Source organism: Ovis aries, chromosome 18, assembly GCF_016772045.2.
Source record: "Ovis aries strain OAR_USU_Benz2616 breed Rambouillet chromosome 18, ARS-UI_Ramb_v3.0, whole genome shotgun sequence".
In the NCBI taxonomy this organism is placed as follows: Eukaryota; Metazoa; Chordata; class Mammalia; order Artiodactyla; family Bovidae; genus Ovis; species Ovis aries.
The window spans coordinates 29,022,876-29,036,457 of NC_056071.1; the positions used below are offsets into that span (position 1 = coordinate 29,022,876).

The window sequence follows — 13,582 nt, forward strand, 5'->3', positions numbered from 1 at the left end:
GGCAGAAACCAATAAACACCATTTAATGTTTTGGTACTAAGAATCTGTGGAGCATTTTATTTCAGAAAGGCTTTATAAAACTTAAGTGTTCTGTGGACATCATATCTTTTTGCCTTTTCATATGAACAAAGCTAGTGGAGGGAATGGAATGCCAGCTGAGCTATTTCAAATCCTAAAAGCTGACGCTGTTAAAATGCTGCACTCAATATGCCAGCAAATTTGGAAAACTCAGCATTGGAAAACTCAGCACTGGCCACAGAACTGGAAAAGGTCAGTTTTCATTCCAATAACAAAAGCAATGCCAAAAAGCGTTCAAACTATTACACAACTGCCCTCATCTCACGTGCTAGCACAGTAATGGTTAAAATTCTCCAAGCAAGGCTTCAACAGTGTGTGAACTGAGAACTTCCAGATGTTTAAGCTGGATCTGGAAAAGGCAGAGGAGCCAGTGATCAAATTGCCAACATCCGCTGGATCATAAAAAAAGCAAGAGAATTCCAGAAAAACATCTGCTTCACTGACTGCACTAAAGCCTTTGATTGTGTGAATCACAACATCTACAAAATTCTGAAAGAGATGGGATTACCAGAGCACCTTACCTGACTCCTGAGAAAGCTATATGCAGGTCAAGAAGCAACAGTTAGAACCAGACATGGAACAATGGCCTGGTTCCAAATTGGGAAAGGAGTACGTCAAGGCTGTGTATTGTCACTGCTTATTTAACTTATATGGAGAGTACATCATGTGAAATAGCTCAAACTGAAATCAAGATTGCTGGGAGAAATATCAATAACCTCAGATATACAGATGACACCACCCTAACAGCAGAATGCAAAGAGGAACTAAAGAGCCTCTTGATGAAAGAGGAGAGTGAAAAATCTGGCATAAAACTCAACATACGAAAAACTAAGATCATGGCATCTGGTCCCATCACTTCATGGCAAATAGATGGGGGAAAATGGAAACAGTGACAGACTTTATTTTTTGGGATCCAATCACTGTGGATGGTGACTGCAGCCATGAAATTAAAAGATGCTTGCTCCTAGAAAGAAAAGCTATGATGAACCTACATAGTGTATTAAAAAGCAGAGACATCACTTTGCTGACAAAGGTCTGTCTAGTCAAAGCTATGGTTTTTCCAGTAGTCATGTAGAGATGAGAGAGTCAGACCATAAAGAAAGCTGAACACCAAAGGATTGATACTTTCAAACTGTGGTGCTGGAGAATACACTTGAGAGTTCCTTGCACAGGAAGGAGGTCAAACCAGTCAATCCTAAAGGAAATCAACCCTGAATAGCCATTGGCAAGGACTGATGCTGAAGTTGAAGCTCCAATACTTCGGCTACCTGATGCAAAGAGCTGAGTCACTGGAAAAGACCCTGATGCTGGGAAATACTGAGGGCAGGAGGAGAAGGAGGTCACAGAGGATGAGATAGTTGGATGGCATCACCGACTCGATGGACATGAGTTTGAGCAAGCTCCAGGAGTTCGTGATGGACAGGGAAGCCTGGTGTGGGGCAGTCCATGGGGTTGCAAAGAATCAGACACAACTGAGTAACTGAACAAAACAGTAACATCATAGTAAAAAAGGAAAGATTGATTACTACAAGGAATTGGAAAAAATATGTATTCATTAGTTTTAAATGTAGATGAAAATAATCGAGGCCCTTTTCTTAACATTTACACAAAATTTCCAAGTCTAACTAAAATTCAGTCACCATACATGTATCTGAAACATACTCTATTCAAAGCCTAGTCAGGATACTAGAATTACAGATCGGAATAAACATAATTGATCTGACTGACACAAGCAAAATTGTAATCTATGACATTCTAGCTTTCATTCCTCCACAGAAACACTGGGGAGAAAAGGGGGAAAGCAGCAACTATATGAACCAACTTTGTTGGAATTCTGGAAAACAGTCAAAGGTTTACAGCAACCAACACATAGCCCAGTGAAGAAAACCCATCGTCAAAATGGCAGAAAAATGTGACTTTTTACCCACCCTTGCCTCCTGTGCAATGGTGGGCTTATTCTTAAAATAAGAGAAGCCTGGTTTCCATTTCCCTTCCTCAAACCAGAAGAGGAAGAATAGACTTTACTTGCAAATTACTGCCTTTTCTAATCTGTCTTCGGGATTACAAGGTTTGATTCAAGCTGTTCATCATTGTTTTTCGTAACTTGGAAACAGGCAAGAAAAGGTAGGCACCGCCTGTGAAAGCTGCCCGATGACTACAGAATTGCAGGCACCTAGATACAGGCCATATAAGGCCCAGAGGAGAAACGGGGGTAAGATTTTTGACAAATCAGATGTTCAAAAGCAGTTGTACCCAAGGAATGCAGAATGCCAAATGTGTGCACAGACAAAAATGGCTCAGAAAAGATTTAGGACCTTAGGCTTTCATCTTGGTCTGATCCCTAGGATAGAAGCAAGCCTAACTAAGTATGGCGAGAATGCCTTAGGACACAGCTAAACTGCAAAAAGGAGAACTGGCATTCAGGGAAGTCTCTAAAATCAGATAAACGAGATAATAGGGACAGAGGTTTCAATGATCACACACAAGGAATAGGCTTTGCAAAAAGGGCTTGGAAGTCTCAAAAACAAATGAACAACAGCCTTTAGCTGTCAGCAACAACTGGCGAACTGAGGATAAAACAGAATGTTATATTCAGAATTACAATATTGTAATAGTAAAGTGCCCAGTTTTCAACAACAACAACAAACCTGAAAGGCGTACAAAGAAACAAGGAAACAAGGTCAATTCAATGAAACAGAAACTGGCCTGGAGGAAGCCTACACACAGAACTTAACAGAAAAAAATCGTTAATTATGCTCAAAGAACTAATGAAAAATCAAGAAAGTGATGAATAAAATGGGAATACCAGTGGAGAGAAATTACAAAAAGGAACCAAAGAAATTCTGGAGCAGAAAGTTAAAATAATAAAATTTCACTAGAGGGTTGAACAGTAGAATTGAGCAAGCAAAAAAACTCATCAGCAAAGCTGAAGACAGGACAGTTGAAATTGCCATAAAACAAAAAATCTAAGGGATTTGCAAGATACCCTCAAATGGAACAAGAAACATTACAGGAGTCCAAGGAGGAAAGAGAAAACTATATAATGATTATTTGAATAAATAATGACAAGAAGCTTGCCAAATTTGATGTAAGATGTGGATGTAGATGTCCAGAGGCTCAATGAACACCAAATAGGGTAAAGTAAAAAAATACATCATAGTTTGTCTTCAACCTAGGACCTGGGATTTTTCAACCTTAATGTTACAAAAGTGATATGGATTCAGTAAAAACCACATTTCAGGTTTTGAATTTTGATCTTTTCCCAGGTTAGCAATATGCAATGAGATGCACTTATGCTGACTGGCAGTGATAGAGAGCTACAGCTCCCAGTCAGCCACGTGATCATGAGGGTAAACATCTAATATACTTACAATCATTCTGTTTTTCAGCACAGTATTCAATTACACCACTTCAAAATAGGCTTAGTATTATATGATTTTTGCTAATGTAATTGTTCAGAGTACATTTAAGGTAGGATAGGCTTAGCTATGAGGTTCAGTAGGATAGGTATATAAAATGCATTTCAACTTATGATATTGTCAGCTTACCATGGGTTTATCGATATACAACCCTACTGTAAGTCAAGGAAGATCTGTATAATTAAGCTATACAAAAAGAAAGAATTTGAAAGCAGCAAGAATGAAGAGACTCATAAAGCTTCCTATGTGGCTCAGTGGTAAAGAATCCACCTGTAAAAGCGGGAGACGTGGGCTTGGCCCCGATCCGGGAAGATTCCATGTTCAGAGCAACTAAGCCTGACTAAGTCTGTGTGCCACCACTACTGAGCCTGTGCTGTAGAGTCTGGGAGACAACTCCTGAGCTTATATGCCACAACTAATGAAGCTGGTGCACTCTAGAGCCTGCGCTCCACAACAAGAGAGGCCACCAGAATGAGCAGCCTGGGCACCGCAACTAGAAAGTAGTTCCTGCTTGCCACAACTAGAGAAAAGCCCTTGCAGCAATGAAGACCTAGCACAGCCAAAAGTAAAAAAAATTTAAAGGGATCTTCAGTAAGATTATCAGATTCCTCACCAGAAACCATGGAGGGCAAATGGCAGTAGTTTGATATATTCAAAGTACTAAAAGAAAAAACTGTCAACCTAAAATCTTTTATCTGGCAAAACTATCCATCAAAAATGAGGGAGAAATGAAACCATTATCAGATAAAAGCAGGAAGAGACTATTACAACTACATATGCCCTGAAAGAGATGCTAGAGGGAATTCTTGAAGGACAAAGGATAGGAACAGGAAACCATAAAAAGAAATTAAACTCTGCAGTAAAGGTATACATGAACAATTCCAGAAACAAGTATAACTCTGATGTTTAACTCTATTTTCCACACAACTTAGGAACCAGCGTATAAAAACAGGTACTGGTTTATGTTTTCCGACACAATGCTTAAAGATGGAATCCTGTGACCTTAATGGCTGAAAGGGAGTGAAGGCAAAGTTACATAAGAGCAAGGTAGCAAAGTTTCTATTAACTGTTGAACTTGAGCTGCTATAAATTCAAATTAGTGTTGTTACTTTATGATGTTAAACAGAATCCCCATGGTAACCACAAAGAAATAGCTACAGGAGAATTCCCTTGTAGTCCAGTGGTTAGGACTCTGCACTCTCAATGCTAAGATCCTAGGTTCAGTCCCTGATTAGGAAACTAAGATCCCACAAGCTGTGAAGTGTAGCAGGGGGGAAAAAAAAAAAACCTGCCAAAAAAGAGAAATAGCTATAGAATACCTACAAAAAGGGGGAATTTATATGTTTTACTACCAAAAAAAAAAAAAAGCAAAACACAAAAGACACTAACAAAATAAGGAGCAAAAATCCATGAAGCCTTTAGAAGAGAAATAGCAAAATGACATAAGTTCTTCCTTACCAACAATTACTTTAACCATATGTTGTCTACAAGAGACTGACTTCAGATCCAAATAGGTTAAAAGTAAAAGGATGGATAGATAGATATTCCATGTGAATAGTAATCAAAAAAGAACAGTATACTATTATCAGACAAATAGACTTATAACCTTTGTGAATTTAAAGAGACAGAAAAGGATGTCCTATAGGGTTTTATATGACAGATACAACAATTAATAAACATTTATACATCTAATAACATCCTCAAAATACATTAAGCAAAACACAACATGCATTGCTCTCACTGCATCTCATAAGAGAATATTTTAGCAGTAACTGTTTACCTTAAGAAAGAAAACTGAAATCAACATTCTAACTTTATAACTTAAGGAACTAGAAAAAGAAGAATGGACTAAGCCCAAAGCCACTAGAATAATTAGAACTAAGATAAGCAAAATACTGAACAGAAAATCAACAGAAAATTTTAAACCAAAAGTTAGTTCTTTGAAAAGGTTAATAAAATGGATAAACTTTTAGCTAGATCAGTAACAGAAGAGAAGAGACTCAACTTCAAAAAACAAGTACGATTAAGGATATTACTAATGAGTCTACAAAAATAAAAAGGGTCACAAGAATACAAGAGCAGTTGTAAATGTCTTGGATAACCTAGATCTGATGGATATAATTATAAAAACCATACCAAGACTGATTCATGAAGAAATTAGGTCTTTAGAGACCTACAATTAGAAAGGAGATTGAATCAGCAGTCAAAAACCTCCCAACAAAAGAAAATCCTGCAACCTTTGACTTTTCTCAGTTGTACCAAACATTTAAAGAAGAAATAACATCAGTCCTCACACTTTTCAAAAAAAAAAAAACAATTCAATATGAGAGAACACTTCCTAATCCACTATATAAGCCTAGTATTACCCTGATACCAAAGCCAATGACAACACAAGAAAAGAAAGTTAAAGACCAATATCCATGTTGAATACTGATGCAAAATTCTTAAAGGATTAGCAAACTGAATTCAAGATCACTTTAAAAATTTTATACATTTGAACACATGGGTTTATTGCTGAAATGCAAGGATGGTCCAACAGATAAAAATAGAATTGAATACAATATACCACATTATCAGAATGAGGGTCCCATGGGGATCATATCATTGATGCTGAAAAAGGATTTGATGAAATTCTTTTTGATTAAAAAAAAACACACTAGGAATTGAAGGAAGCTACCTCAACATAATAAAGACCACATATGAAACTCTTACAGCTAACATTATACTCAATGGAAAAGGACTGAAATCACGAACAAGACAAGGATGCAGCTTTTACTAGTCCTATTCAGCACAGTGTTGGAAGTTCAAGGCAGAGTAATTAGTCAACAAAAAGAATGAAATTAGAAAGAATGAAGTAAAATTATCTGCAGAATACATGGCCCTATGTGTAGAAAACACAAATGATCTCCACACCCCCAAATCTGTTAGCACTAAGAAAAAAATCCAGCAAAGTTTAGACACAGAAGCAACACACAAAATCAGTTGCCTTTCTATATACTAATATGAACAACCCCAAAGACTTAATGAATTCTTAATGAAGAAGTTGATGACTTGTACATTGAAAACCGCAAGACATTGCTAAATGACGTTAACGTGAAAGTTGCTCAGTCGTGTCCGACTCTTTGCCACTCCATGAACTATACAGCCTATGGAATTCTCCAGGCCAGAATACTGGAATGGGTAGCCTTTCCCTTCTCTAGGGGATCTTCCCAACCCAGGGATTGAACCCAGGTCTCCCACATTGCAGGCAGATTCTTTACCAGCTGAGCTACAAGGGAAAACCAAGAATACTGGAGTGGGTAGCCTATCCCTTCTCCAACAGATCTTCCCGACCCAGGAATCAAACTGGGGTCTCCTGCATTGCAGATAGGTTCTTTACCAACTGAGCTATACCAGGGAAAGTGAAAGAAAGAAAGAACGTGAAGTCACTCAGTCGTGTCCGACTCTTTGTGACTCCCATGGACTATAAGCCTACCAGAGAAGCCTGGATTTTACAGGCAAGAATACCTGAGTGGGTTGCCATTTCCTTCTCTAGGGGATCTTCCAGACCCAGGAATCAAACCTGGATCTCCTGCATTGCAGGCAGACGCTTTTCCCTCTGAGCCACCAGAGAACTCATTATACCAGGGAAGCTGATATTAACGATGTTAAAGATGACACCAATAAGTTGAAAGACATCCCATGTAAACAGACTGGAAGACTTAATATTGGTATGATGTCAATACTACCCAAAGTGATCTACAGATTCAATGTAATTCACTTCAAAATCTCAATGACATTCTTTACAGATACAGAAAAATAATTCAAGTGGAATATCTAGGATCCAAATAGCCAAAACATCTTGAAAAGAAGAAACTGAATACCAAAGAATTGATGCTTTTGAACTGTGGTGCTGGAAAAGACTCTTGAGAGTCCCTTGGACAGCAAGGAGATCAAACCAGTCAATCCTAAAGGAAATCAACCCTGAATATTCTTTGGAAGGACTGATGCTGAAGCTGAAGCTCAATACTTTGGCCACCTGATGGAAAGAGCCGACTCAGTGGAAAAGACCCTGATTCTGGGAAAGATTGAGGACAGGAGGAGAAGAGGGTGACAGAGGATGAGATGGTTGGATGGCATCACTAACTTAATGGATATGAGTTTGAGCAAGCTCCAGGAGACAGTGAAGGACAGGGAAGTCTGGTGTGCTGCAGTTCATGGAATCACAGTCAGACATGACTTAGCGACTGAAAAACAACAATAATCTTAAAAAAGATCAAAGTTGGAAGACTCACACTTCCTGATTTCATATTTTACTGCAAAGATACAATAATCAAAACAGTGTGATAATGAATAAAAACAGACATATAGACCAGTGGAATAGAATAAAGAATCCAGAAATTCTCACATATATGGTCAAATGATTTGGAGGAAGCACACCAAGACCATTTCATGGGAAAAGGACAGTGTTTTCAACAAATGGTGCTGGGAAAACTGGATACCCACATGCCAGAGAATGAAGATGGATTCTTACCTAACACTATATATAAAAATTAGTTCAGATGGACCAAAGACCTAACCATAAGACTTAAAACTCCACTCTTAGAAAAAAAACAGGGGGAAAGTTTCAGAACGTTGGATTTAGGAGCAATTTCTTAGATATGACACCAAAGTCATAGGCATGAAAAGAGAAAAGAGACAAACTGAGCTTCAAAAATTAGACATTTGGACTTGCCTGGTGGCACAGTGGATAAGAATCCGCCTGCCAATGCAGGGAACATGGGTTTGATCCCTGGTGCAGAAAGATTCTACATGCCACAGAGCAGCTAAGCCCAAGCTCCACAACCACTGAGCCTGTGTGGCCCAAGTACTGCAGTCCATGCACCCTGGAGACCACGTGCTGCAACCACTGTACCGCATGCTGTAATACTGAAGCCGATATGCTCCACATCCCGCGCTCTGCAACAAGAGAAGCCACTGCAGTAAGGAGCCCACACACCACAACAAAGAGTGGCCCCTGCCTGCCACAGCCAACGCAGAGAAAGCCCACACCAAGCAACGAAGACCCAGCACGGCCAGAAACAAGTAAGACATTTATGTATCAAAGCATACTATCAACAGAGTAAAAAAGGCAGTCCACAGAATGGGAGAAAACATTTGCAGATCACATATCTGATGAGGGATTACTACCCATTTATACAGACACACACACACACACACACACACACACACATATAAAACTCCTAATATGCAGCAACAGTTATAAAAGACAACCCAATTCAAATCTGGGCAAAGGACTTGAATAGACAGGTATCCAAAGAAGATATAGATGACCAATTAGCACATGAAAAGATGCTCAACATTACTAATCATTTGGGAAATGCAAATCAAAACCACGATGAAATAGCACTTCATACCCATTAGAGTGGCTATTATTTATTTTTTTAAAAAAGTGTTGACAAGGATGTGGAGAAACTAGAGTGCATTGCTATAATATATATATATTCATATGTATATATTTATATGAATATAACACAGTATAGCTGCTGTAGAAAATAGTATCATAGTTCCTCAAATAATTAAATATATAATTAACATTTGATACTACTTCTGGGTATTTACGCAAAAGAATAGAAAACAGGGGTTTGAACAGCTATTTGTGGATGTATGTTCCTAAGAGCATCATCACAATAGCCAAAAGGTGAAATGACTCATGTTCATCTGTTGATAAATGAATAAACAAAATGAGGTAAATATGTACAATGGAATATCATTCAGTCATAAAAAGGAATGAAATTTGGATACATACTATACTGTTGATGAAACTTGAAGACATGGTAAATGAAATAAGCCACACACAAGAGGACAAATGCATGATTCATGTATTTGTATGAAATACTGAGACTTAAATCAAGCATTGAGAATATTCAGATGCTTAGAGATAAAGCAGAATGTTAGCTACCATGGTCTGAGTAGAAGAGGGAATGAGGAGTTATTGTCTAATGGGTATAGCATTCAGTATAGGATGATGAGAAAGTTCTGGAGATGGACAGTGGTGATGGTTGAACCAATGGGAATATACTTAAGGCCATTGAATTGCATGTGTAAAAGGCTAAGAAGTGAAAGAAGCCAATCTGAAAAGGTTACCTACTGTATGATTCCAACTATATGACAGTCCAGAAAAAGCTATAGACATAGTAAAAAGCTATAGAGATAGTAAAGGGCTCAGTGGTTACCACTGAGACTGGGAAAGAGTAGATGGAGCACAGGAGATTTTTGGGTGGTGAAGTTATTCAATGTGATACTGTAGTGGTGGACACATGAAATCACGCATTTGTTAAAATCTATAAAACTAAAAAAAAAAAAAAAAAAAAAAAAGAGGAGCCTTAATGAAACTACGGACTTCTGTTACCAGCTTTACCAAATGCATTCTTTATATTGCTCCTAATAAGATGAAAACCCCGTGATCTGTAAAATCGTGCCCTAAAATTAAAAGCCTAATAGGGGAAAAAAGGTTTGGAATTGTATAACCTGAGCAGTAACAAAAACAAGAATCCTAAATCTCCACTAGTATCTGCACTGAGAATTAGTCCATCTTTTGTATACTTAAACGTTGGGGTTTGTGCTTCTTCCTTTCAGATATAGACCCTGAAATCAATTGCTCCTCATAGAAGCCATTTTCAGGGCTTCCCTGGCGGTCCAGTGGCTAGGACTGTACACTCTCAATGAAGGGGGCCTTGGTTCGATCCTTGGTCAGGCAACTAGAACCTACAACCTCAACTAAGGATTCCTCATGCACAACTAAGACCCAATGCAACCAAATAAATATTTATTTTTAAAAGAAACCAGTCTCGTTAACATTAAAAACAGGATCTAAAGGTAGCTTCCAATGATAAGGATAGAGCAGGATAGTTACACAGGCAGCTTTTGACATCCCACTAGGGAGTTATAGATAGAGAAGGAACTTTGGGAGATCATTGTAAGCTAATGATCACTCAAGAAAGCAATCAGACTATTATGAAACAGGCCTGCTTAACAACAAAACCACACAATAAAAGCATAAGATATGCTCCAGTCCAGTAAGTGAAAAGTGAGGCCTGCACCCTGCTGGTCCTGGTCAGCATGAGAATGATCCTTAGGACAAGTCCCTTAGCACATACCAAAGAAAGGAATACACGGGCAAGGTGCCAAAGTAGAAGACCTCATCATACTAAAACCTGAGGTTATTTAACATATTTTGATCTATGTTAGTTTGCATGACCACCCTTCTGCTGATGTGGATAGCACCATGACAGTCCCAGTTTGACCATATAGGATCAAAAAGTCCTCTGCCTGACTTGAGGAGGAGCTAGTGATGTAAGCTTGACATCCACTCAAAGAATGAGGAAGAAAGCGGTCTTCTTCATCCTTTCTATTTTCCCTTTGCTTATAAACATGTTGCCCACTTAGTCCTCAGGGCAGAGGTCTCTTGCCTGCCTGCTTGTATCCTTCAAAAGCATCCTAAACTATAAATCCACTTCTTACCTCTCACTTTGTCCCTCACTGAATTCCTTCTGCACCAAGACATAAAAAGCCTGTGATTTGCTAAGTCCTGAGATGAGCTATGCAGTTTCACCTTCATCAATCAATGCTTTTTTCCTAATAACCAGGTGAAATGTCTTCATGGTTAACTTGCTCTTTGCAGCTTCCCTATCCAGCTTAATACAGTGAAAGCTACTAAAACAGTCACTCTTTGCCCTTAAAGGATTTTCGCTTTTCTTTTAGGGTCTTTATATATTACTAAGAGTTTCTCCTGAGCTGTGAGAAAGTTTGCCTCTAGTTGCTTCAACATATTAGCTTACTGGGGAAATAAAAAATCATGTTTGAACCCATGCAACTTTCATACAGGATTGATATTACTTTCCTATTTACCAACTGCAAATAAGTTAATATATGTTACAGAAACACACATACTTTGCAACAGGATGGACTGTGTTTCAACATATGATAACTTTCAGTCTTTTATTTAGAGAACAAAGAAAGATTAACTTGTTTAATTTATTTTACCATTTAGTGTTTCACTTTCTTGCCTTTGTAACAAAGAAGCAATGATTTGGCTTCACTGTGTTATTTCTTCAATGTTCTCCATGACCTATGGAAAATAAGAATCAAGATGTTTTCTCCATCTCAGTTTTTCTTTATATGTACAACTGTCAACACATCTTTGTTTACACATGTACATCCACCCCTTCTGTTTGTGAAAAGTTGAGGTGAACTAGCCTAGAACATCCAAATGAGCCTCTTAACACACCCCAGAATACAGAAGAGTTGTATCAGCACCTCCATTCAGATCTCACAGAAGTGTCCCTGCCTTTTCCCACTGCCTATTTTCTGTTACCTGAAGTTCTAACAAGCTTGGTGAATTTTTAAAAAGATATTACAAATGACAAAGAGGGTTAAGAGGGAAAGACTGGTAAAGTGAGTCACTCTAACAGCAATAAAAATGAATAACTGATGGCAGGAAAACTGGAGAAAGTAGCAAAAATAAAAACCAAGATAAAAACAAAACAAAACCTGTGGCTGGTATTTAACGTAGGGACAACTGGCTCCCTTAAGAGCCAATGAGCCCTGAGCCTGTTACCCCCTATCTGTGGAAGCATAAGTACAATATGAAAAACTTGGACTTGGGAACTAGATTCACCTGGGCTTAAATCCTGTCTTAGCACCTTTTAATGTGTGATCTTGATTTTAACCTCTCTAAACCTCAGTTTTCTTTTTCGTAGAGAAGAATGCCACTTGCCTCACAGTGGGTTGCATTCAGTTCAGTCCAGTCACTCAGTTGTGTCCAACTCTTTGCGACGCCATGGACTACAGCATGCAGGCGTCCCTCTCCATCAGCAACTCCCAGAGCTTGCTCAAACTCATGTCCAGCGAGTCAGCGATGCCATCCAACCATCTCATCCTCTGTTGTCCCCTTCTCCTCCTGCCCTTAGTCTTTCCCAGCATCATGGTCTTTTCCAATGAGTCAGTTCTTTGCATCAGGTGGCCAAAGTATTGGAGTTTCAGCGTCAGCATCAGTCCTTCACAGTGAATATTCAGGACTGATTTCCTTTAGGGTGGACTGGTTTGACCTCCTTGCAGTCCAAGGGATTCTCACGAGTCTTCTCCAACACCACAGTTCAAAAGCATCAATTCTTTGGCACTCAGCTTTCTTTATAGTCCAACTCTCACAACCATACATGACTACTGGAAATTCCATAGCCTTGACTAGACAGACCTTTGTTGGCAAAGTAATGCCTCTGCTTTTTAATATGCCGTCTAGGTTGGTCATACCAAGGAGCAAGTAGCTTTTATTTTCATGGCTGCAGTCACCATCTGCAGTGATTTTGGAGCCCCCCAAAATAAAGTCTGTCACTGTTTCCATTGTTTCCCCATCTATTTGCCATGAAGTGATAGGACCAGACACCATGATATTCACATTTTGAATATTGAGTTTTAGACCAACTTTTTCACTCTCCTCTTTCACTTTCATCAAGAGGCTCTTTAGTTCCTCTTCACTTTCTGCCATAAGGGTGGTATCATCTGTGTATCTGAGGTTATTGACATTTAGTATCATCTGTGTAACTGAGGTGACTGATATTTCACAATGGGTATTAAGACTTATAAGCATCTCCAAAGTGAAATACCAGCCACAGTGTCTGGCACCTATAGGTACTTGATGTTCACGGTTCCATAGTTACCTTACTTTCTTTTCATTTAAAGAGCTGTACTTTAAGAACTAGTGTGTTATTGCAATAGGGATGATATGTAATCACAATCTAAATGGATGCCAGGACTTAAAGCTGTAGGTTTACTTAATGAACAAATTTTAAAAATGCCTTGGGAGATTTATATTTCAGAGGCATACAAAGTGACATGGATGAATCTATTAGGAGTGTTAAACTGAATAAAGCTTTATGGTATGGTGGCAAGAGGAGTTTCCTGGTGAAAATAGGTCATTAATAAATTTTAAAATAACATGTACCATCATGCTCTGATTTTCATAACAAATATAAGCTAATAGCATGAAGAAGGAGAAGGCAATGGCAACCCACTCCAGTACTCTTGCCGGGAAGGTCCATGGATGG

The 13,582-nt window shown here is 38.6% G+C and overlaps 1 protein-coding gene across 4 annotated transcripts in view; it reads right to left on the bottom strand.

Annotated features, from left to right (window-relative positions):
• Positions 1-13,582, bottom strand: part of NRG4 (neuregulin 4) — a 122,031-nt gene that overhangs the window by 5,571 nt on the left and 102,878 nt on the right. For 3 of the 4 annotated variants that reach the window (XR_006056848.2, XR_006056847.2, XR_009597235.1), the window contains one exon: positions 11,523-11,607. Coding sequence is in view for 1 of the 4 variants with exons in the window: in XM_042235191.2 (XP_042091125.1) it covers positions 11,591-11,607 (17 nt within the window). In the remaining 3 variants the exon portion in view is untranslated. Of the gene's footprint in view, positions 1-11,463; positions 11,608-13,582 lie in introns of those variants that run through there. The other variant, XM_042235191.2, reaches the window with a different exon arrangement.